Source organism: Dryobates pubescens, chromosome 35 (genome assembly GCF_014839835.1).
Source record: "Dryobates pubescens isolate bDryPub1 chromosome 35, bDryPub1.pri, whole genome shotgun sequence".
Classification (NCBI taxonomy): Eukaryota; Metazoa; Chordata; class Aves; order Piciformes; family Picidae; genus Dryobates; species Dryobates pubescens.
The window spans coordinates 8,115,491-8,137,278 of record NC_071646.1 but is presented as its reverse complement, the minus strand read 5'-3'; the positions used below and the strand labels follow the sequence as shown (position 1 = coordinate 8,137,278).

General features: G+C 60.3%; 1 protein-coding gene across 1 annotated transcript in view; it reads left to right on the top strand.

Moving 5' to 3' along the window:
• The window catches only part of LGR6 (leucine rich repeat containing G protein-coupled receptor 6), a 223,372-nt gene that overhangs the window by 141,295 nt on the left and 60,289 nt on the right, over nt 1-21,788 (top strand). The window contains exons 7-9 of the mRNA XM_054176315.1: nt 16,959-17,027; nt 19,822-19,893; nt 21,585-21,656. Of these exons, the coding sequence (XP_054032290.1) occupies nt 16,959-17,027; nt 19,822-19,893; nt 21,585-21,656 (213 nt within the window). The remainder of the gene's footprint in view (nt 1-16,958; nt 17,028-19,821; nt 19,894-21,584; nt 21,657-21,788) is intronic.

Here is a 21,788-nt window from a genome sequence, read left to right as displayed (position 1 = left end):
ACCCACAGCCAGCTGCCTTCCTCTTGCACCATGGGCACAGCTGGGCAGGCAATGGGGCAGGAGACCTCGGGGCAGGGGCTGGAATGGGAAGCAGGAATGAGCTCTCTCCCAGGACACATCTCCATGAGCAGCAGAAGGCTCACCCTGAGCTCAGAGAGCCATACATGTGACACCTTGCCTTGCACACAGCACTGTGCTCTGCTTGGTCTCATGTGCCATGCACTGGCCTGGGAGCCTGGGAGAGCTGCCTGCTGCCCTGGCTGGTGGAGAAGCAAGTCCCTGCTTGCAGGCCTTGGGGTCAGTCAGGCCCTCTCTCCTTGCCAGGGGGAACTAGGGGATCTGGGTGATGGCAGAGGAGGTGACACTTGCCAGCATTCAAGTGCCACTCAAGGAGACAGAGCCCCTGTGTGCCCAGCAGGGTGCCAGCAGCAGTGACTGGGCAAGAGAGGGAGCAGCAAGCAAGCCCTTGGGCCCTAGACACAGCCCCTGGGGGCAGGGCCACGACACACATTGGCTCTGACTTTCAGGCTGGCACATCCTAGGGCCACCCAGAAGGACTCAGCTGGGGAGAGACTGAACCCTGCCAGGGGTGATGTGGGAAGGGAGGCTGCTGGATGATCTCTGGTGACCCAGAGGTGCCCCCTGTCCCTGTGCCAGCTTGGCTTTCTTCCCAGGCACTTCTGGTGGGCAGAGGCCAATACGTGAGGGCAGAGTGGTGGCATCCAGGCAGCACAAAAGGAGCTGCAGCAGGGAGTGGAGGACTTGCTGATGGAAAAGAAAACCCTCTTTGGGCCATACCCCAGGCACAGCATGCAGCAGCCTCACAGCCTCCATCAGGGACATCTTCTTCTGCAGCCAAGGTGCTTAAGGCCACCCTGCTGCCCAGCCCAAGCAGGATGGAGCTGCAGAGAAGGAGCTGGCCCCTTATTTACTGTGGGGAAGACCTTTAGTCTTCCCCTGGGCTGGGACATGATTCCATCTCCACAGACACTCCCTTGCCCTGGCTCTAGCACTTCCTTTGCCCATCATTGCCCATCTGAGATGCTGCCCAGCAATCAGGGCAGCTCAGAGTCTCCCTCCCTGGCTCCCAGTCCCATTAGGGACATAGCTCTGCAGGGCCTGGGCTGTCTGCAGGGCTGCAGCAGGGGAAGTCCTGCCACAGAATGGAATCACAGAACTGTTTGGGTTGGCAAAGCCCTCTGAGTTCAGCCAGCAACCCAACCCCACCATGGCCCCATGGCCATGGGGACTCCACCACCTCCCTGGGCAGCCTCTGCCAAGCCCTGACCACTCCTCCAGCAAAGACATTTTGCCTCCTCTCCAACCTCAGCCTCCCCTGGCACAATTTCAGGCCATGTCCCTGCTGTCCCTGCTGACCAGGCAGCCCTGGCAGTGGTTGACCTGCAGGGGTTGTCCCTGTGGGGCAGGGTCTCTGCTGCACAACTGCCTGTGTCCAGGCTTGTACAGGTAGGGATGCCACAGCCCCCAGCCCCCACAGGCTGCCTGCAGCTGCAGGGACAGAGCTGGGTGCTAGATCTCCACTCTTCCAGGTCTGGTCACACTGAAGGAGTGTCCTCAAGAGACAGTGAGCCTGTTCTGCTCCTGCTGGCCTGAGCACCTAGGTGCTGGACTTGATGACCTCAGAGGTCCTCTCCAGCCTGGCCCAGAGGTGTTGGTGGAGTTGCTGCTCTCAGAAGTCTTTTCCAACCCAAACGATTCTTTGACTCCAACCCTCCCTGCCCCACAGCCAGCCTGCCAGCTCACTGATCTTCCAGCAGCTCCCTGTGCTGCTCCTCAGGCGGAGCCATCCCCCTCCTGGGACCCCAGCACTCCTCTGCCCTGCTGCCCGAGCCTGGCGGCTCAGCGCTTGGCTGCCTCGGCCCTGCCCAGCCGCTGGCCCTGCATCTCCCTTGCACCCCTCAGCTGCTGTGCATGTGGAGCCTGCAGAGCCTCTGCACAACCCTTTCCCTGGGAGGAGGACTGCAGGCTGCTGACAGCTCTCAGCAGGGTCCCTGGGCCGCTGGAGGCCAGGCTGTGCTCTCAGCTACCCCTGGGGGTGTTACCTCCTGCAGAGCAGCAGGGTGCTGAGAGCTGCTGAGGACAGAAACCTCTCCAGGCTGCCTCAAAGGAGCAGTTGTGGCCAGATGCTGATCACAAGCCAGGCACACAGCTGAGCAGCTGGAGGAGCTGGGATGTAAAAAAGTCTCTCAGGTTTCTCAGAAAAGCTGAGGGTTGAGGTGTGGAAGCCTCTGCCCCCAGAGGGAAAGGTTCCTCCTCAGGTTCAGCTACTCAGGGAGCCTTCTGGTTTGACCAAATGCAGCCAAAGCCTTAAGAGGAGCAGCACCATGCAGGCCTCAGCTGCCCAGGCACCACCACACTGGATGCCTACCTCAGGTCCCACCAAATCCTGGGCTCAGTCCTGGGCCCCTCACTCCAGGAAGGACATTGAGGAACTGGAGCAGGGCCAGGGAAGGGCAACAGAGCTGGGGAAGGGTCTGGAGAAGAGGGCTGGGGAGGAGCAGCTGAGGGAGCTGGGGGGGGTTGAGCCTGGAGCAGAGGAGGCTGAGGGAGACCTCATTGCTCTCTGCAGCTCCCTGAGAGGAGGCTGCAGCCAGTGGGGGGGTTGGCTCTGCTCCCCAGTCTCAGGGGATAGAAGGAGAGGAAAAGGTCTGAAATTGTGCCAGGAAAAGGTTAAGTTGGAGAGGAGGCAAAATGTCTTTGCTGGAGGAGTGGTCAGGGCTGGACAGAGGCTGCCCAGGGAGGTGGTGGAGTCCCCATGGCTGGAGGGGTTGCAGCAAGCTGTGGCCATGGGGCCAGGGTTTGGTGGCCATGGGGAGGTTGGGTTGGGGTTGGCCTGGGGGAGCTCAGAGGCCTTTGCCAGCCCAAACCATTCTGGGATTCTGTGCTTTGACTGCATGCAGATCCTGGAGCAGCAACTCTGCTCTTGGAGAGGGCTTGGCCCTGGTGTTTTAGGAGGGCAGCAAGAAGGAGGAGAAGTGAAGGCAGCTGAGTGACTTCTTGTTTCCCTCACACTGCCCTGCAGCCACTGTGCAGAAGTCAGCTGTGCCAGGTGCAGAGCAGAAGCAGCTCTGTGTTTTCCATGCTGAGAAGGGGACAGGGAGATGTGCAACACCTCCTGGGTCTCAGCTGGACAAACATCAGCATGGAGCTGCAGAGAGTAGCTCCAAGAAACTGCTCTCTGCCAGGGCAGGATTTGGCTGCTCACCAGCTCCCCCCCTCCAGCCTCCTGCTCCTGGGAAGGAAGGCTGGGCAGGAAGGCTGGAAGCAAGTCAGAGCTCTCTGGCCAGGTTCCCAGGGGGTTTCGAAAGAGCCTGGGAGCCTGTGGAGGTTGTCTCAGCAGCTCCCAGAAGCCTGGGAGGTGACGCACAGCAGCCCTGCAGGGCTCTGGGATGCAACCCCAAGCATGGCTGAGCCATGAAACCAGGTCTTAGGTGGTGGAGGTGGGTGATACTTGGCACCTTTCAGCCCCTAGTGCACAGAGTGAATAGGAGTGGAAGTGTCCTTAGGTGACACTTGGTTCCTGCAGCCCCTTTGGCCAGGGGACGCTGTAAATGGGCTGGGAGCTCAAGGGGTGCCACAGGAGATGCAAAGCACAGCAGAGCCAGCTGGGCACAGAGACTCCAAATGCCAAGGGAAGGACAGGCACAAGCCACAGGCATGCCCAGAGGGGAAGGGAATGTGTGGACCACAGCAAATGGCCTGGTGCAAAGGGGTGGGGGAGTGCCAGGAGGGTGAGGAGTGGGGTGGTGAAGCAAAAGAGGGAAGAGAAGCTGAGGGGAAGCAGCATCCCTGCTCCCTGCAGGAGGGCTGGGCAGGGAGACCTGCAAGGGTCTCTTCCAACCTGAGGCAGCCTGGGTTCTGTCAGGGGGATGGGGCCAGGCTGTGCTCAGCAGTGCCCAGGGACAGGACAAGGAGCAATGGACACAAACTGGGGCACAGGCAGTTCCACAAGGAGGAGCTTCCCTTTGAGGGTGGCAGAGCACCTGAGCAGGCTGCCCAGGCTGAGGGTGGGGTCTCCATCTCTGGAGTCACTCAAAGCCCACCTGGATGTGTCCCTGTGTGCCCTGCTCTGGCAGGGGGTTGGGCTGGGTGATCTCTGGAGGTCCCTTCCAGCCCCTGACATCTGTGATCCTGTGATCCCTTGCAAGAAGCAGGAGCAGGGCATGCCAAAAGCTGAGGCTCCAGCCACACTGCTCCTCACCTCTCTTCCTTGCTCCTGCTTTGCCCTGCAGGCTACTGCTCTGCAGGTCCTTAATGCAGGCTGCAAAACAGCAGGCAGTGCACCCAGCTTCCTGCTGTGGGGGTGGAAGGGCCTCAACTTCTACATTTCCCAATTATGTTGGACTTAATTTCTCAGTCTTCAACAATGTGGGGAGCAGGGGAGGTGGAGCAGAGGATAGCTGCTCTGCAGTCAGTCTGTGGAGCAGGGATGTTGATGGGATAGAAGCTGCCAACAGCTGCAGGAGCTGATGCTAGGCCACATCCAGACCTGTTGCTCAGGCTGGGGGCATGGTGCTGGGGCAGGCAGGGCTGTGAGCTCAGAGAGCTGTGAGGAGGAAATCATCCAGAGGCTTCCATGGTGCTCAGAAAGGAATCACAGAATGCCAGGCTGGAAGGGACCCCAAGGACCATCTGGGTGATGGTGGAGTTGGAACTGGCTGGCTCAGCACCCTGGCAAGCTGAGGCTTCAAACTGTCCAGCACAGCAGACTCCACTGCTGCCCCTGGGAGAGGGCTGGGGAGCTGTGAGGGCACAGGGCTTGTGGGGGTGAAGCTCAGGGTCAATGGACTTGTGCCCAGGGTTCTCCTCCACCTGCACTTGCCTCATGCCTTGCAGGGCACCGCTTCGACCTCAGAGTGGTGAACTTAGCCCTTTGCTGCCCTGGGTCAGGCTAGAGGGGAAGGTCACCAAGGTGCCCTTGTGGCCAGGGAGGCCAATGGCATCCTGGGGTGCAAGAAGAGTGTGGCCACATCTGCAGCACTGTGCCCGGTCCTGGGCTCCCTGACTCGAGGAGGACCTCAGGGAACTGCTGGAGAGGGTGCAGCAAAGGGCTGCAAAGCCGCTGAGGAACAGCTCTGTGATGGGGAGAGGCTGAGAGAGTTGAGGCTGTGCAGTCGGGGGGAGAGCAGCCTGAGGGGCATCTGATCAATGCTGATCAATAATTCCAGGTGCCAGGAGGATGGGGCCAGGCTTGGTTCAGTGGTGCCCAGGGACAGGACAAGGGGCAATGGGCACAGACTGAACATCAGAAGTTCATCTGAACGTGAGGAGGACCTTCTGTAATTGAAGGGTGAGGGAGCCCTGGAGCAGGCTGCCCAGAGAGGTGGTGGAGTCTCCTCTGGAGACATTGAAAACTCCCCTGGAGGTGTTCCTGGCTGACCCTGCTCTGGCTGACCCTGCTCTGGCTCACCCTGCCCTGGCTCACCCTGCCCTGGCTCACCCTGCTCTGGCTCACCCTGCCCTGGCTCACCCTGCTCTGGCTGACCCTGCTCTGGGTGACCCTGCCCTGGCTCACCCTGCTCTGGCTGACCCTGCTCTGGGTGACCCTGCCCTGGCTGACCCTGCCCTGGCTGACCCTGCTCTGGCTGACCCTGCCCTGGCTGACCCTGCTCTGGGTGACCCTGCCCTGGGTGACCCTGCCCTGGGTGACCCTGCTCTGGCTGACCCTGCCCTGGGTGACCCTGCCCTGGCTGACCCTGCTCTGGGTGACCCTGCCCTGGGTGACCCTGCTCTGGGTGACCCTGCCCTGGGTGACCCTGCCCTGGCTGACCCTGCTCTGGGTGACCCTGCCCTGGCTGACCCTGCTCTGGGTGACCCTGCCCTGGGTGACCCTGCTCTGGGTGACCCTGCCCTGGGTGACCCTGCTCTGGGTGACCCTGCCCTGGCTGACCCTGCTCTGGGTGACCCTGCTCTGGGTGACCCTGCTCTGGGTGACTCTGCCCTGGCTGACCCTGCCCTGCCTGACCCTGCTCTGGGTGACCCTGCCCTGGCTGACCCTGCTCTGGCTGACTCTGCCCTGGCTGACCCTGCTCTGGCTGACCCTGCTCTGGCTGACCCTGCCCTGGCTGACCCTGCTCTGGCTGACTCTGCCCTGGGTGACCCTGCCCTGGCTGACCCTGCTCTGGCTGACCCTGCTCTGGCTGACCCTGCTCTGGCTGACCCTGCCCTGGCTGACCCTGCTCTGGCTGACTCTGCCCTGGCTGACCCTGCTCTGGCTGACTCTGCTCTGGGTGACCCTGCCCTGGCTGACCCTGCTCTGGGTGACCCTGCCCTGGCTGACCCTGCCCTGCCTGACCCTGCCCTGCCTGACCCTGCCCTGGCAGGAGGATTTACTCAGTGATCTGCAGAGGTCCCTTCCGTGGTTCTGTGAGTGCAGGAAGTGCCTCCCCACAGGCGAGCCCCAGGGCGCCGCTCGCTGCGGGGTGCAGGGGGAGGAGCAGGTGACCTGAGACGGTGCAGCCAAACACAGACAGAGGGGGAGGGATGGGGGGGGCGGTGAGGGGGAGGGTGAGAGGGTGAGGGTGAGGGTGAGAGGGTGAGGGTGAGAGGGTGAGGGTGTGAGGGTGAGTTAGTGTGTGTGTGAGTGTGAGAGGGTGAGTGTGTGTGTGAGTGTGTGTGTGAGGGTGAGTGAGAGAGGGTGAGAGGGTGAGTGTGTGTGAGAGAGGGGGTGTGTGTGAGTGTGGGGGTGTGTGAGGCTGAGTGTGTGAGTGGGTGAGTGTGAGTGAGTGAGAGAGAGTGAGTGTGTGTGTGAGGGTGAGTGAACAGGGAGCAGGGAGCAAGGGGGCAGGGAGCAAGGGGGCAGGGGGCAGGAAGCAAGGGGCAGGGGGCAGGGAGCAGGGGGCAGGGGGCAGGGAGCAGGGGGCAGGGAGCAAGGGGCAGGGAGCAAGGGGCAGGGGGCAGGGAGCAGGGAGCAGGGGACAGGGAGCAGGGCGCAGGGGGCAGGGAGCAGGGGGCAGGGAGCAAGGGGGCAGGGGGCAGGGGGCAGGGAGCAAGGGGGCAGGGGGCAGGGGGCAAGGGGGCAGGGGGCAGGGCTCCTCCCTGTCCTGGCAGATGCAGCCAGGCCAGACCCTGCCACTGGCAGAGAGTAGAGAGGAGTCTCAGCAGCATGCTGCCTCCCAACCCCTGGGATGGCTCCTGGGGGCAGGGGAAGGGATGGGAGATGAATGGCTGCTGCCCAGGGCCAGCCCAAAGTGCTGAGGCCGGCAGGCTGCAGGCAGGGCAGCAGTGCTGTCCCCAGAGCAGAGCTGCTCTGCCTGCCCAGGCTCTCCAGCCCATCCCCCACACGGACCTGCTGGGCAGCAGCTCAGGGAGGCCTTGCAGCCCCTGCCCTTGCCTCCACCTGGCCTGACCCTGCTGCTCCCTGTCCTCTCCCTCCCCATCCCCATCCCTGCCACTCCTCCAGAGTCAGCCAGAGGAGATAAATCACTTGGACAGTGAAGCTCTCCTCTCGCTTGGAGCCCTGTGGGACTGCTCTGAGCCCAGCTCCAATCAGTCACCGCAGGGCTCCCAGGAGCGCTGGGTCCAAGCCCCTCTGGCTCCAGGGCTTCTCTCCGCCCGGCCTCGCCCCACAGGAGCTGTCCTCCCCGCAGGCTTCCCCAGCCCCTCCCCGGGGTAATTAGCGAGCTGCAAACGAGCTGCAGCCTCTGCTCCCCGGAGCTGCAGCTCCCAGGGCAGGAGTAAAAGAGAATTAATATCAACTGCACCTCGGGCAAGGAAGGCAGGAAGAAGGAAATGGGAAATGTCTCCACCACAGCTCGTGGGAGGCTTGGTTAACCCCTGGGGGCCGGGCAGCCTTTGCTGCTCTCCTGGAAAGCTGCCTGCCAGGAGCTGCCCTGCTCCTCCAGGGGCATTTGTCTCCGTGGGCAGTTTGGAAGCTGAAGCTAGCCCCAGTCTTTGCAACTCCCAAAGCAGCTGCTGGGTTTGACTCCTCCATGGATGCCGTTTGCTGTGCTGAGCTGCTCTGCTCCTTCCCCGGCACCCTGGAGCTCCTCCAGCCCTGCTTTGTGCCATTGTGAGTCCCCACACAGCTCATCAGAGGCAGCTCAGCTCTGTGCTCCCACCCTGCCCTGCCTGGGGGCTTCAGCAGAGCCTTGGCTGCTCAGATTCAGAGGCTGGAGAAGGGAAGGGGGCAGGTGGATATCTGGGAAAGTGTCCCCAGCTCAGGGTCCTGATCCCCTGAGAGCCTGGCTCTGCTCCAGGGCAGAGCTGCACAGCCCATTGCCTGCTCCGGGGAAGGTGGCAGCCAGAGAGAGCCACCTCTGAGACAATGAGCACAGAGCACTGGCTGGAGGCACTGGCACCAGACACTTCCCTCCTGCAGTCGTCTTGAGCCAGCTGGTCCCAGTTTGCTTCATCTTCTCCTCCAAGAGCAGAATCCTGGAGTCACAGAAGTGTCCTCAGGGATGCAGCCCAGGCCCTGAGCCAGCTGGGTGCTGCCCAGCCGAGCTCTGAGCTCTGGCTGAATGTGGCCAGCAGGAGCAGGGCAGGGATCATGGCCCTGGACTGGGCACTAGGAGGGCTGCAGCTCGAATCCTGGGACCAGTTTTGGGCTCCTCACTCCAAGAAGGACATTGAGGGCTGGAGGGAAGGGCAACAAAGCTGGGGAAAGGTCTGGAGAAGAGGGCTGGGGAGGAGCAGCTGAGGGAGCTGGGGGTGTTCAGCCTGGAGAATCAGAGTGTTAGGGGCTGGAAGGGACCTCTGGAGAGCATCCAGTCCAGCCCCCTGCCAGGGCAGGGCACCCAGGGCAGGGCACCCAGAACACATCCAGGTGCATTTTGAATACCTCAGAGAGGAAGACTCCACACCCCCCCTGGGCAGCCTGCTGCAGTGTTCCATCACTCTCCTGTTTACATTGCCCCTGCTCCTGTCCCTGCAGGCCTTTGGGCACAGTCCCTCCTCAGCCTTCCTGGGGCTCCCTTCAGGTACTGGAAGGTTGTCCCAAGGTCTCCCTGGAGCCTTCTCTTCTCCAGGCTGAGCAGCCCCAGCTCTTTCTTCCTGACCCTCTCCAGCAGTTCCAGGTCCTTCCTGTGCTGGGGGCACCAGAAGTGGATGCAGTGCTGCATGTGGGGTCTGAGCAGAGCAGAGGGGCAGAAGCCCCTCCCTGCTGGGGAAGCCCTGCAGGGCTGAGGCAAGCTTGGCTGCAGCAGAGAGTTCCTGAGCTGTGGGAAGGAAGGTAGAGGCCCAACAAGAGCGAGTGCAGGATCCTGCACCTGTCAATACAGGCTGGGGGAGGAGGTGATAGAAAGCAGCCCTGAGGAAAAGGTCCTGGGGGGCTGCTGATGACTGAGAAGCTGGACAGGAGCCAGCAATGGGCACTGGCAGCACAGAAGGCCAAGGGCAGCCTGGGCTGCATCCAATGCAGTGTGGCCAGAGATGGAGAGAGGATCCTGCCCCTCTGCTCTGTGCTGGGGAGACCTCACCTGCAGGGCTGGGTCCAGATATAAGGCCCCCAACACAGGAAGGATGGAGAGGGTCCATAGGAGGCCACAAAATAATCAGAGGGCTGGAGAACCTCTGCTATGGGGACAGGCTGAAAGAACCTAGAGCATCCTGGGGCTCCAGGAGAGCTGGGGAGGGACTTTGGATAAGGGCTGGGAGTGCCAGGATGAGGAACAATGACTTTGAGCTGGGAGAGGAGAGACTGAGACTGGAGATGGAGAAGAAATTATTGAGAGTGGTTGGTTTCCCAAATGAAAGCAGTGCCCCTGGCAGATGAGTCCCATGCCAGGTCACTTCTCTCCCCTGCACACTCTTGCATGCCTCCATCGAGGGGCTGGCACATGGCTCCAGGCTGGCTGGGCTCAGACCTGCTCTAGGTCCTTTCTCATCCCCCTCCCTCCTTTCAATTGTCATAGCCACTTGCTGCATCTCCTTCCCCAGGGGAAGGGCACACACTCAGCACACACCAGGAGAGAGGGCACAGAAAGAGGGCACCCAGTGGCACAGCTCCTGTCCAATCTCCCAGGCTAATCAGGCAGCTCTGCCCAGCTCAAGCCCAGCCACAAGCCATGACCTTGGTGTAAGGCCTCTGGGTCAAGCTGGCTGGCTGCTCTGGGGCAAGAAGTCAAACTCCATGGTCACTGTGCCCCCCTTGGGCTCTCAGGCACCAATTAAATCATTTCCAGTGCTTGGTTTGGCCACAGCAACCAGCACAGCTCACAGCAGCAGCAGCAGTGACCTTTCCTAGCAGCTTGGTGAGTGCCAGCTCAGGCCTGGGGTGAAGTCCTTGTCACAGCCAGCACCAGGTCTCCCCAGGACACTGCAGCAACCTCTCCAGCTGCCCTGGGACTGGAGCAGTCAGCAATGTCCCATCTCCAGCTTCTAATCTGACTGCACCTCCAGGTTTATTAGCTGCAAATGTGTGGTGTTTTGTGGCTTATGGAAGAATTTATAGTACTGTATAATTTTATTCTTCTGGCTTCCTGTGTGGAACCACTAATGGTCCCTAACAGGCAGAAAATTGACCTGAGACTCCTTCCCCTCCTTCTCTCCTTTTGGCCTGACTGAAGACATTAATAGTTCCAGGCTGCATGTTGTCAGCTTCAAATCACCCTGGCACTTAAACCCAAAATAACTCTGCCTTTGATGTTCAGCTTCACTTTCATTCCTAAGCAAACACCAGGGCTGGCTAAGATCTCCCAAACACGAAGCTATAGGCTCCCTCTGGAAACAGCAGCAAGGGCCAGGCAGGCAGCTCAAGGTGCCTGGGACTGGGTGACCCCTGAGGGTTTGCACTTTAGAACAGGGAAGGCTCCTTTCAGGGTCCCACAGCGATGCCTGCAGCTGGCAGCTTGGAGCCCAGCTAAGCAAAGTGACTTTTGCATAGCCATCTCTCTTGCACATCATTCAGAACCTCTTGGCTGGGGCATTTTGCTTCCCCTCCTCCCCCCTCATGCCATGCCCACCATCTGCTTTAGGAGCTTTCCCTGCTGTTTTGGCACAGCCATGGCCTTGGGGTGTTGGTGTCCTTCCACCAGGAAGTGCTGGCATTGGGTCTGTTCTCCAGTGCCTAGAAAGGCAGCAGCCCACAGCCAGGAGCCCTCACACATGGCATGCAGAGCCTTGGGGCAGCCTCCCCAGGGGTATCTGGCACAGCTGGGACCTCACCAGTGAGAGATTCAGGCTCCTTGGGCCAAGAGGTGTCCCTGGCCAGCCCCATGGCCACCCCCATGGCCACCCCAACCCATGCTCCACAGCAGTGCAGTGCAGGTGGTGTCACCTGGCAGCAGGTTTGGCTGTTGCCAGCTTTCCCTACAGCATCCCAAAGCTGGAAGCAAGAGGAAAGTGTCAAGAGTGTGGACTTGGGACCAGCTGCTCAAGCAGCTCAGATAAAGCAAGGTGAGAAGGAGGTCACTGGGGAGGTGCTTTCTGTGTCACCTCCACCTTCTATATCCACCCAGGCCTGGAAGGGGCTTGGAAACGATGTGCAGGTCACTGACATCCTCAGAGGAGGAAACTTAATTGCAGCTGAAGTCAAAACCCAAAACCCTCCCAGACTCACTCAGCTCAAACTCCTTCCCCAGTGCCAGGAAAGAAGCTCCAGAGCCTCACCACTGGGCACACAGGGAGGGCCAAAGTCCCCACAGCTGGAGCAGTGCCTGGGGTGGCTGCAGCACTGCTGAGCACAGACAACTCTGAAAGGGCCCAGGGCTGAGTGGCACTGAAGCAGCAGAGACTGCAGCACTGCCACCAACAGCCACAGCCTCCCCCAGGGGGAGGTCAGAGGCTTTTTCTGGGTGCTGAGCCAAGCTCTGAGAAGGAAGGAAGAAGAGAGAAGGAAGGAGAGGGGAGAAGGAAGGAGAGGGGAGAAGGAAGGAGAGGGGAGAAGGAAGGAGAAGAGAGAAGGAAGGAGAGGGGAGAGGGGAGAAGGGAGAAAAGGGAGAAGGGAGGGAGAAGGAAGAAGGGAGAAGGGAGAAGGAAGAAAGAAGAGGGAAGAAGGAAGAAGGAAGAAGGAAGAAGGGAGGGGGAAGAAGGAAGAAGGGAGAGGGAAGAAGGGAGAGGGAAGCTACCCTTTCATCTGGACTTTGGGCAGAGCTGCCCCACTGCAGGCAAGAGATGACCTGGGGACCATCTCAAGGAGTGGCTTCTTCCAGCCCTCTCCACCTAGATGAAGCCCCCTAAAAGCAGCAGGGCTCGGCACAGGGCAGCGCTGGGGGCAGGTCAGGGCAGTGTGAGTGGCACAGGGACCCGGAGCAGCCGGCTGCAGGCATTGCTCAGGGCAGCTGCTGAGGAGCAGCACTTTGGCGTTTGCTCTCCAGCCACCGGGGAGCACCCCCGGCGAGGGCACATTGTCTGTCCTGAGCAGGCCGGGGCTGCTGGCAGCCAGGCTGGAACAGCACAGCCACACCTGGCTGCATTTCCACTTCCCAAGCAGCCCAGCACTCGGATGTGACTTCTGTAGCCGGAGGCAGCCGGAGGCAGCTGCCGAACACAATCCTCTGTGCATGGGGGAGGGAGGCAGGAGGGGCTGCCAGGGCTGGCAGAGGTGTGAGGAACGGTCCTGTAGGAACCTGCAGCCACAGGGAGCTGCAAACAAAACCTTCATCTGCCGATGAAAGAGCAGCCTGGAAGAGAGAGGGGCTGGGAGGGAAAGGCAGGTCTGGTGACAGACGGGAGCAAACATCGCAGCACCCCGGGCCGGGAGCAGCGCTGGCTGCGGAGCCCGGGCGTGAATCACCGGGGCCGAGGCTGCGCTGCTCCCGGCAGCTGCCCGAGGCACACCGGCTGCGGCTGCGGGACCCTCAGCCCTGCCCCGCGGCACGGCTCTGGTGCCTGCCAGGGCTCACGGTGCCGCTCCTTGGGGCACACCCCTTGGCACCACACAACCTTGTGTGACCTCCCTGCGCTGCTGTGACCCTGGGAGGTCGCTGCAGGGGGAGACTCCTGAGGGCACTGAGCACCTCAGGTGCAGCTTTGGCACTGCCGGGCACCCTGGGCTGCCACTGCCCTGACTCCAGTCAGAGCGGGGTGGGATCTGCCTGGTGCTTTCCAAGTGCCCAGCAGTGTCCTGCCTGCACTTCTGCCACTCAAAGAGGTTCTCTCTGAGATCCACCTCTGTGCCTCCCCGAGCTGCAGTGCAGAGGTCCTGCCCCCTGTGTGGGGTGAGGCCCTGCCAGTGATGGACACCCAACAGGTCCCAGTGACTGAAACTGGCCAGGAGCATCCAAGCAGCTGATCCAAGCCACATGTGCAGAGCAGAGTGAGGCCCTGGAGCAGGCATCTGGTGGAATGGTTATTCTTAAAAGACCTTTTGGGGCTCAAGCAAGAAGGCTGGAGAAAAATCATTGACCTGCTTGGAGCCAGATGTGTGAGAGGGAGTGCCTGAGGAGGTCATAGAATCACACAACTGTCAGGGCTGGAAGGGACCTCAAGGCTCAGCCAGCTCCAAGCCCCTGCCATGGGCAGGGACACCTCACACCACAGCAGGTTGCTCACAGCCACCTCCAGCCTGGCTGCAAACACCTCCAGGCAGGAGGCTTCCACCACCTCCCTGGGCAGCCTGTGCCAGGCTCTCACCACCCTCCTGGCCAACAACTTCTTCCTCACAGCCAGTCTCAGTCTCCCCACTTCCAGTTCTGCTCCATCCCCCCCCAGTCCTGTCCCTCCCTGACCCCCTCCAAAGTCCCTCCCCAGCTTTCCTGGAGCCCCCTGCAGCTCCTGGGAGGCCACAATGAGGTCTCCTGGGAGCCTTCTCCTCTCCAGCCTGCACAACCCCAACTCTCTCAGGCTGTGCTCACAGCAGAGCAGCTCCAGCCCTCTGCTCCTCCTCCTGGCCCTGCTCTGGACACCTTCCAGCCCCTCCAGAGCCTTCCTGGCACAGAGGCTCCAGAGCTGGCCCCAGAGCTGCAGCTGTGGTCTCAGCAGAGTGGAGCAGAGGGGCAGAATCCCCTCCCTGCCCTGCTGGCCACACTTCTCTGGTTGGCTCTCTGGGCTCTCAGTAGATGTGAGGGGGCATAAGGAGGGGACACTTTGCTCCCCTTTCCCTCCAGTGTCCTGGGGATGTGCACAGCAGCTTCAGTTTTGCTGGGACTGTGCCTCTGCATGCAGGGTGGACATGGGGGGGGCAGAGCTTGTGGTCTTGTCTCCAGCCCTGTGCTCCTCTCTGATGTCTGCCTGCACTGGCAGCTGTTAGCCTCTGTCCAGCTCCTGAGAGATAGGTCCCAAAGGAGCAGGATTTATTTGCTCAAATCCATGCAGGGAGTGGGGGCAGCCAGGCCCCCTCTGGAGGAGAACAAATAGCTCTTGGTGTGGGGACAAACCCTGCCAGAGCAGGGCCTCCTGCATCCCCTGTGCTGCAGAGGGAATCCATCACCAAGGCCTGATGTGGACCCTGCCATGGCTGCACAAGACAATAGCCACCCAAGACAGCTTAATTCTGTCTGCTCCCCACAGCTCCCTGAATGGAGCTTGAGCCAGGTGGGACCTGGGCTCTTCTCCCAGGCAGTAAGGGACAGGAGGAGAGGAATGGCCTCAGACTGCCCCAGGGGAGGCTCAGGTTGGACATTAGGAAAGATTCCTTCAGCGGAAGGGTCATGGAGCACTGGCCCAGGCTGCCCAGGGCAGGGCTGGAGTCCCCAGCCCTGGGGGTGTTTGAGGGAGCTCTGGATGAGGAGCCTGGGGCCAAGGTCTGAGAGCTGTGCACAGGCAGGGGCTGGGCATGGCTGGACTCAAGGATCTGAAGCTCTTTTCCAAGCAGGAGAGTCTCTGGTTCTGTACTTGTCTGTTTTGTCTCCTGCCCCTGAGGATCCTCAGGACACAGCCGTGCAGGCCTGGAGTCCTGGAAGGCACAAGGGAAGAGCATTCTGGAGCTGGTTTGCTCTGTAAACACCTCCAGGGTGCAGCCAAGACCTTGCTGTGGAGTAATTCCAGAGCTGGGACAGCAGCAGAGGAGAAGACTGAGGGGGAGAAAGGAGGCCAAGAAAGATCATAGAGTAATTACCATGCCTGGACCCAGAGGATGAGGATTCCAGGGTAATTGGGCAGCAGCTCATGGCTGTGTAAATGCAGAGTTATTTCTGTTCTGTAAACCACAATCCAGGTTACACAGTAATTACTTAGAGGGCCATTAAGTGTAATTATACAGTAATCTCCAGGAGCCAGTAATTACCCTCATGCTCCAAGTATCTACCACTTAAAACCCAGGGAGTTTCATGCAGGTAGGAAGCAGTCACAGAGCTTTCAGACTTCAGTGTCTTGCTCTGTGGGCTGGCCAGGCCAGGGGCAGATGTGACCATTTCAGTGGAACTGCCTCTCCAAGGAGAGCTTTGGGCATGCCAGAGGGCTGCCACACACCCAGTGTCCCTGGGCCCCCTCCAGGCAGCAGCAGGACCAGAACCTTCAGAGGACTGGCACAGAATCACAGAATGGTTTGGCTTGGAAGGGACCCCCAGAGCTCACCCAGTCCAACCCCCTGCACTCAGCAGGGACATCCTCCACTGGATCAGGCTGCCCAGAGCCCTGTCCAGCCTCACCTGGAATATCTCCAGGGATGGGCCCCAACCCCCTCCCTGGGCAACCTGCTGCAGTGCTCCAGCAGCCTCCTGCTGCAGAACTTGTTCCTCACATCCAAGCTCAATCTGCTCTGCTTCATTTCAAACCACTGCCCCTGGTCCTGTCCCTGCAGGCCTTTGGGAACAGTCCCTGTGCAGCCTTCTTGTAGCCTCTTGAGGTCCTGGAAGCTGCTCTAAGGTCTCCCTGCAGCCTTCTCTTCTCCAGGTTGAGCACCCCCAGCTCCCTCAGCCTGTCCCCACAGCAGAGGTTCTCCAGCCCCCTGAGCATTTTCATGGCTTCCTCTGGACCCTCTCCATCAGCTCCAGGTCCTTCCTGTGTTGAGGGCTCCATAGCTGGAGCCAGCCCTGCAGGTGAGGTCTCAGCAGAGCAGAGGGGCAGGATCCCTCTCTCCAGCTCTGGCCACAGTGCTTTGGATGCAGCCCAGGAAGTTTGCTTTCCTAAAATTAAGAGTTCTAACTCTGCTTCTCTTGGGCTTCATCCCCCTTAGGACAGTGAACTGCACTAGCCCAGGGTCACTGCAGCCCAGGCTGCCTTCAGCTCTGACATCCCTGATGACTTCCCTTGCATTTGTGACCAACAGGTCCCACACCCCCCCCTCAGCTGGGGCTGTTCTTCTCTTGCCTTAGGAAGTTACCATCCAGGCACTCCAGGAGCCTCCTGCTTTGCCTGCAGCCATGCTGCTTATTCCTCCCCAGCTGCCAGCAGCACCTCAGAGCTCAAATCCTGTCCCAGAGGGGAGCAAATGCAGCCCATGAGGCTTCAGGCAGGCTCAGGTGTTTCTTCTGGTGGCCAGCTCAGGGCAGGTAACAGCACTGTGGTTGGCAGGCTGTGTTTTACTGCACATTAAACTTGACACTCAGCAATCTCAACCCCCCTTGCACATCGCTGCCACATTCAGCTCACAGTTTCCACCATGGGGTTCACCCCAACCATCAGAAGCAGGCCTAGGCCTTCCCACAGCCTGCTCTTCCCACTGGTCCCAGCCACAGCATGTCCCAGGGGCACTGAGCATTCCCTGGGCAAGCACCAAGGGAATGGCCTCCTGATCTCTGCACCTCAGCAGAAGGGGCCCAGAGGAACCCTTTGGTGGGACCCACACAGCTGGAGCTGCTTTTGTGTTTCTTGTCCAAGTCCCGTTTTGGGCTGGAAGGCACAGCCAGAGCCCCAGGGGTGAGCTCCTGGGAGAGGGGAACAGGGTCTGGGGATGTGAGGCAGCAGCAAGGTCCAGAGCCTGGCTGCCCCTCGGTGCTGCTAGCAGGGAAGGTCCCAGCTGCAGGAACCTGTGAGATCTGGCTGCAGGCACTGGCTGGAGCAGCAGGGTAGGAAAAACCTCTCTGCCATGCTTCAGAGCCCAGTTTCCATGCACAGATCCAGGGGGGAGTTCCTGCAGAGAGTTAATGAATGGTTTTCCCCCCTCTGTCTTTCAGGGACCTGAACTACAACGAGCTGCTGGAATTCCCCGGGGCCATCAGGACGCTGGGCCGGCTGCAGGAGCTGTGAGCTTCTCTCTTCCCTCCTTTCCAAAAGCATTCCCCGTGCAGAGTGGGCAGCACAGCTCTGCCCTGGGGAGAGCACTGCTGCCAGCCTCTGCTCTGCCTTGCCCAGCCCTCTCTGCCAGCCCCTGAGAGCCATTTGTGCTCTGATCCCCTCCCCAGCCCCTGCCCCATCACTGGCGGAGGGCACATGCCGCAGCTGGCTTGGAGCAGGCTGCTCCTGCAGCTCTTCATTCTCCTGCAGCATAGGAAGGACTCAAAGTCCATCTGCTCTCCAGCTTCTTCTCATGTCCACTGCCCAGCTGGGGCCACAGCCATGGTGTTCTCTGAGCTGCTGTGAGGCCATGGCTGCTGCAGGCTTGTGCCACCTCCCCTGACATGCAGAAGCTGTTTGGCCTGCACAGGAGCTTCCACCTCCACACGAGGAGGAACTTCTGCACTGTGAGGCTCCCTGAGCCCTGGAGCAGGCTGCCCAGGGAGGTTGTGGAGTCTCCTTCTCTGGAGACTTTCAAGCCCCATCTGGATGTGTTCCTCTGTGACCTGAGCTGGATTGTATGCTCCTGCCCTGGCAGGGGGCTTGGACTGGAAGATCTCTTTGGGTCCCTTCCAACCCCTGACATCTGTGACCTGTGAGCTCCCTCAGGACAAACCTGTAACGAGCTCCTGACCATGGCAGTGTCTGGGGCTCCCTCCTCTGACCACTCAGCCTGGAAGACAGCAACCATGGGAAACTCTCTCACTGAGCCCCACGAAGAGAGAATGCCCAGGGTGGGGTTCAGGGTGGGGTTCAGTTGAGCTGATGTGGACCCACAGGTCCTGTGGGCTGTGCCCCACTTGTGCCAGGCTGGGATGGGACAGAAGCTTTGGTGCTTCTGGGAGGCTTGGAGTAGAAACCTGAAAGTGTTTTTGTTCTTGTGCTGGAAGGATTCTCAGGGCATTGCTCTGCCCAGCCCAGAAGTCTTCACATCCTCTGCTCACACTGAGCATAAAGTCCTTGCTCCACCTTGAGATGGCTTTTGAAATGCTCCTCACTAAATCAGAGGCACTTTTCCCACAGCCACCCAGCTCAGGCAGCCTGCTGGGCCCTGAACCAGCTGAGCATCACCCACAGCCTGCTCCTGGTCCTGTCCAAGGAGCTCAGGCTGCGGCCACAGAGATTGCTGAAGGCATTTTCCTCAAGCTGAACTGAAAGAGCCACAGCCACAAACACCCAGAGAGAGCCCCACGGGCCAGGGGCTCCTGGTGGGCTGCACTCTGGGTAACAGCTGTGGGGCTGTAGGGGGGACCCCAGTCTGTGGGGCTGTAATGGGGACCCCAGATGTGTGAGGCTGTAAGGGAGGCCCCAGCTCTGTGAGGCTGTAATGGGGACCCCAGTTGTGTGGGGCTGTAGGGGAGAGCCCAGCTGTGTGGGGCTGTAATGGGGACCCCAGTTGTGTGGGGCTGTAGGGAAGACCCCAGCTGTGTGGGGCTGTAATGGGGACCCCAGTTGTGTGGGGCTGTAGGGGAGAGCCCAGCTGTGTGGGGCTGTAGGGGAGAGCCCAGCTGTGTGGGGCTGTAGGGAAGACCCCAGCTGTGTGGGGCTGTAATGGGGACCCCAGTTGTGTGGGGCTGTAGGGAAGACCCCAGCTGTGTGGGGCTGTAGGGAAGACCCCAGTTGTGTGGGGCTGTAGGGAAGACCCCAGCTGTGTGGGGCTGTAGGGGAGAGCCCAGCTGTGTGGGGCTGTAGGGGAGACCCCAGCTGTGTGGGGCTGTAGGGGAGAGCCCAGTTGTGTGGGGCTGTAGGGAAGACCCCAGCTGTGTGGGGCTGTAGGGGAGACCCCAGCTGTGTGAGGCTGTAGGGGAGAGCCCAGCTGTGTGGGGCTGTAGGGGAGAGCCCAGCTGTGTGGGGCTGTAGGGAAGACCCCAGCTGTGTGGGGCTGTAGGGGAGACCCCAGCTGTGTGGGGCTGTAGGGGAGACCCCAGCTGTGTGGGGCTGTAGGGGAGACCCCAGCTGTGTGGGGCTGTAGGGGAGACCCCAGCTGTGTGAGGCTGTAGGGGAGACCCCAGCTGTGTGGGGCTGTAGGGGAGAGCCCAGCTGTGTGGGGCTGTAGGGGAGAGCCCAGCTGTGTGGGGCTGTAGGGAAGACCCCAGCTGTGTGGGGCTGTAGGGGAGACCCCAGCTGTGTGGGGCTGTAGGGGAGACCCCAGCTGTGTGGGGCTGTAGGGGAGACCCCAGCTGTGTGGGGCTGTAGGGGAGACCCCAGCTGTGTGAGGCTGTAGGGGAGACCCCAGCTGTGTGGGGCTGTAGGGGAGAGCCCAGCTGTGTGGGGCTGTAGGGGAGAGCCCAGCTGTGTGGGGCTGTAGGGAAGACCCCAGCTGTGTGGGGCTGTAGGGGAGACCCCAGCTGTGTGGGGCTGTAGGGGAGACCCCAGCTGTGTGGGGCTGTAGGGGAGACCCCAGCTGTGTGGGGCTGTAGGGGAGACCATCCATAAGAGCTGTGATTCCCAGAGGCTATGACAGGATTGGTTTTGGTTCCTGCTGCTTGCTGAGCTGCAGAGTGTTAAACCTGAAGCCCTTCTGCTGGGCTGAGCGCAGGGACAGGGAGCTCCCAGCCAGGCACAGAGTAAATAGAGCAGAGTGAGGGCTTTGTCCTGCCAAGGGACACACCTTGTTCACTTGGGGGATGTTACTGCAGCTGGAGCAGAGCCTGCAGCTCCTGTGTGATTTCTGTTTGGAAGGCTCTCTGCCTCGCAGTGCTGGGGGAGGAAGCAGTCTCCTTTCCCCTCCATTAATTCCCAGGTCTCTGCTTCTCCCCACAGCGGTTTTCATAACAACAACATCAAAGCGATCCCAGAGAAGGCCTTTGCTGGGAACCCTCTCCTGCAGACAATGTAAGAACATCCAGCACTTTCCTCCACCCTCCCAGCCCCATCAGGGGCATTTCCTGCTCTCTTAGCTTGGGATCCCTGGCAGCTGCAGGCGTGCCCAGGGTTTGACACTGCTGTGCGTGGGCCAAGAGGAGCTGAGCTCAGCCCCTGCTCAGCTCTTCTGCCATGGGTTCTCCTTCCCCTCCAGCTGAACTTTGCTGTGGTACAGGTTGATAACAGCCCTGGAACAACACCTGGGTGGGCTGCATGGACATCTTGCTGTGCCTAACAGGATTTTCCAAGCCCTGGCTGACATCTGCCTGTGTTTAGAAGAGCTGCTAGGAGCTGTGTGTCAGGGAGCTGGGGTCCCTGTGTGGCTGCCCCACAGCCAGGGACATGAAGTTCTGGGGCTGAGCACACCCTGGGGGCAGCTCCTGTTCCCTCTGATCCAGACACAGGTGGAAGATAGGAGTGGAGGCCCTCAGGGGTCAGGATTGGGCCAGTGCTGTTTAACATCTTTGTCAGTGACATGAGCAGTGGGGCTGAGGCACTCTCAGCATGCCTGAGGAGATGACACCAAGCTGTGAGGTGTGGCTGATGCACCGGAGGGAAGGATCCATCCAGAGGGACCTGGGCAGGCCGCAGAGGTGAGCCCAAGCCAGCTTCATGAGGTTCAGCAAGGCCAAGGGCAAGGTCCTGCAGCTTCCCAAGCACAGATCCAGGCTGAGTGATGAGTGAATTGAGAGCAGCCCTGCAGAGAAGGACTTAGGGGTGCTGGTTGATGAGGCTCTTGACATGAGCCAGCAATGGTCACTGGCAGACCAAAGAGCCACCTGGGCTGCACCAAAGGATGTGTGACCAGCAGGCTGCCCCTCTGCTCTGCTCTGCTCAGACCCCATCTGCAGCACTGCCTCCACTTCTGCTGCCTCCAGCACAAGAGGGACCTGGAGCTGCTGGAGAGGGTCCAGAGGAGGCCACAAAGATGATCAGAGGTCTGGAGAACCTCTCCTGCAGGGACAGGCTGAGAGAGTTGGGGCTGTTCAACCTGGAGAGGAGAAGGCTCCAGAGAGACCTCAGAGCAACCTTCCAGTACCTGAAGGGCTCCAGGAGAGCTGGGGAGGGACTTTGGACAAGGGCTGGGAGTGCCAGGATGAGGAACAATGGCTTTGAGCTGGGAGAAGATGGATTTACATCAGACATTAGGAAGAAATTCTTCCCCAGGGGGGTGGTGAGGCACTGGAAAAGGCTGCCCAGAAAAGTTGTGGAGGCTCCAAGCCTGAAGTTTCCAAAGCCAAGCTCCTGTGGGGTCTGCCCATCTGAAGCCTGTCACAGTCTGTGAGGGAGGAGGTGATTCAGCTCCTGAAGCCCCATGGATCCTGGAGCAGTTCACTTCTCTCCACTGACTGTGATAAGCAGGGAAGTTCCTGCTGCTCTGCAGTGTCTCCCAGCAGGGTTACAGCACTACAGGAGGGCTGAGGGAGAGCTTTGCATCTTCCTAGCAGGACCCTAAAGGGCCCTCTCAGAGCAGCAGGAGAACTCCTTTGTGCCAATGTCCACCCAAAACAGGCTAGTGAGGGGATCTGGGGTTACCCTGAGGACAAGAGCTCCTGGCAGGGTGGTCAGCACCTCCTGCAGAGCACACAGAGCAGCTCCTGCAGTAGCAACCTCTTTCTCCTGTGCAGCAGGATCTGACCCACTGCTCCTTTCCTTTGCAGCCATTTTTATGACAACCCCATCCAGTTTGTTGGGCAGTCTGCCTTCCAGTACCTGCCAAAGCTCCACACTCTGTAAGTTCACCAAGCAGACCCTTGGAGAGGCCAACCCCAAGCCCCATGAGCTGGACACCTCAGTGGCCTCCTCTTCTCTTCTCTAGAGCCTTTGTGCCAACAGAAGGCCATGGTGCCACTCACCCAGCCAGT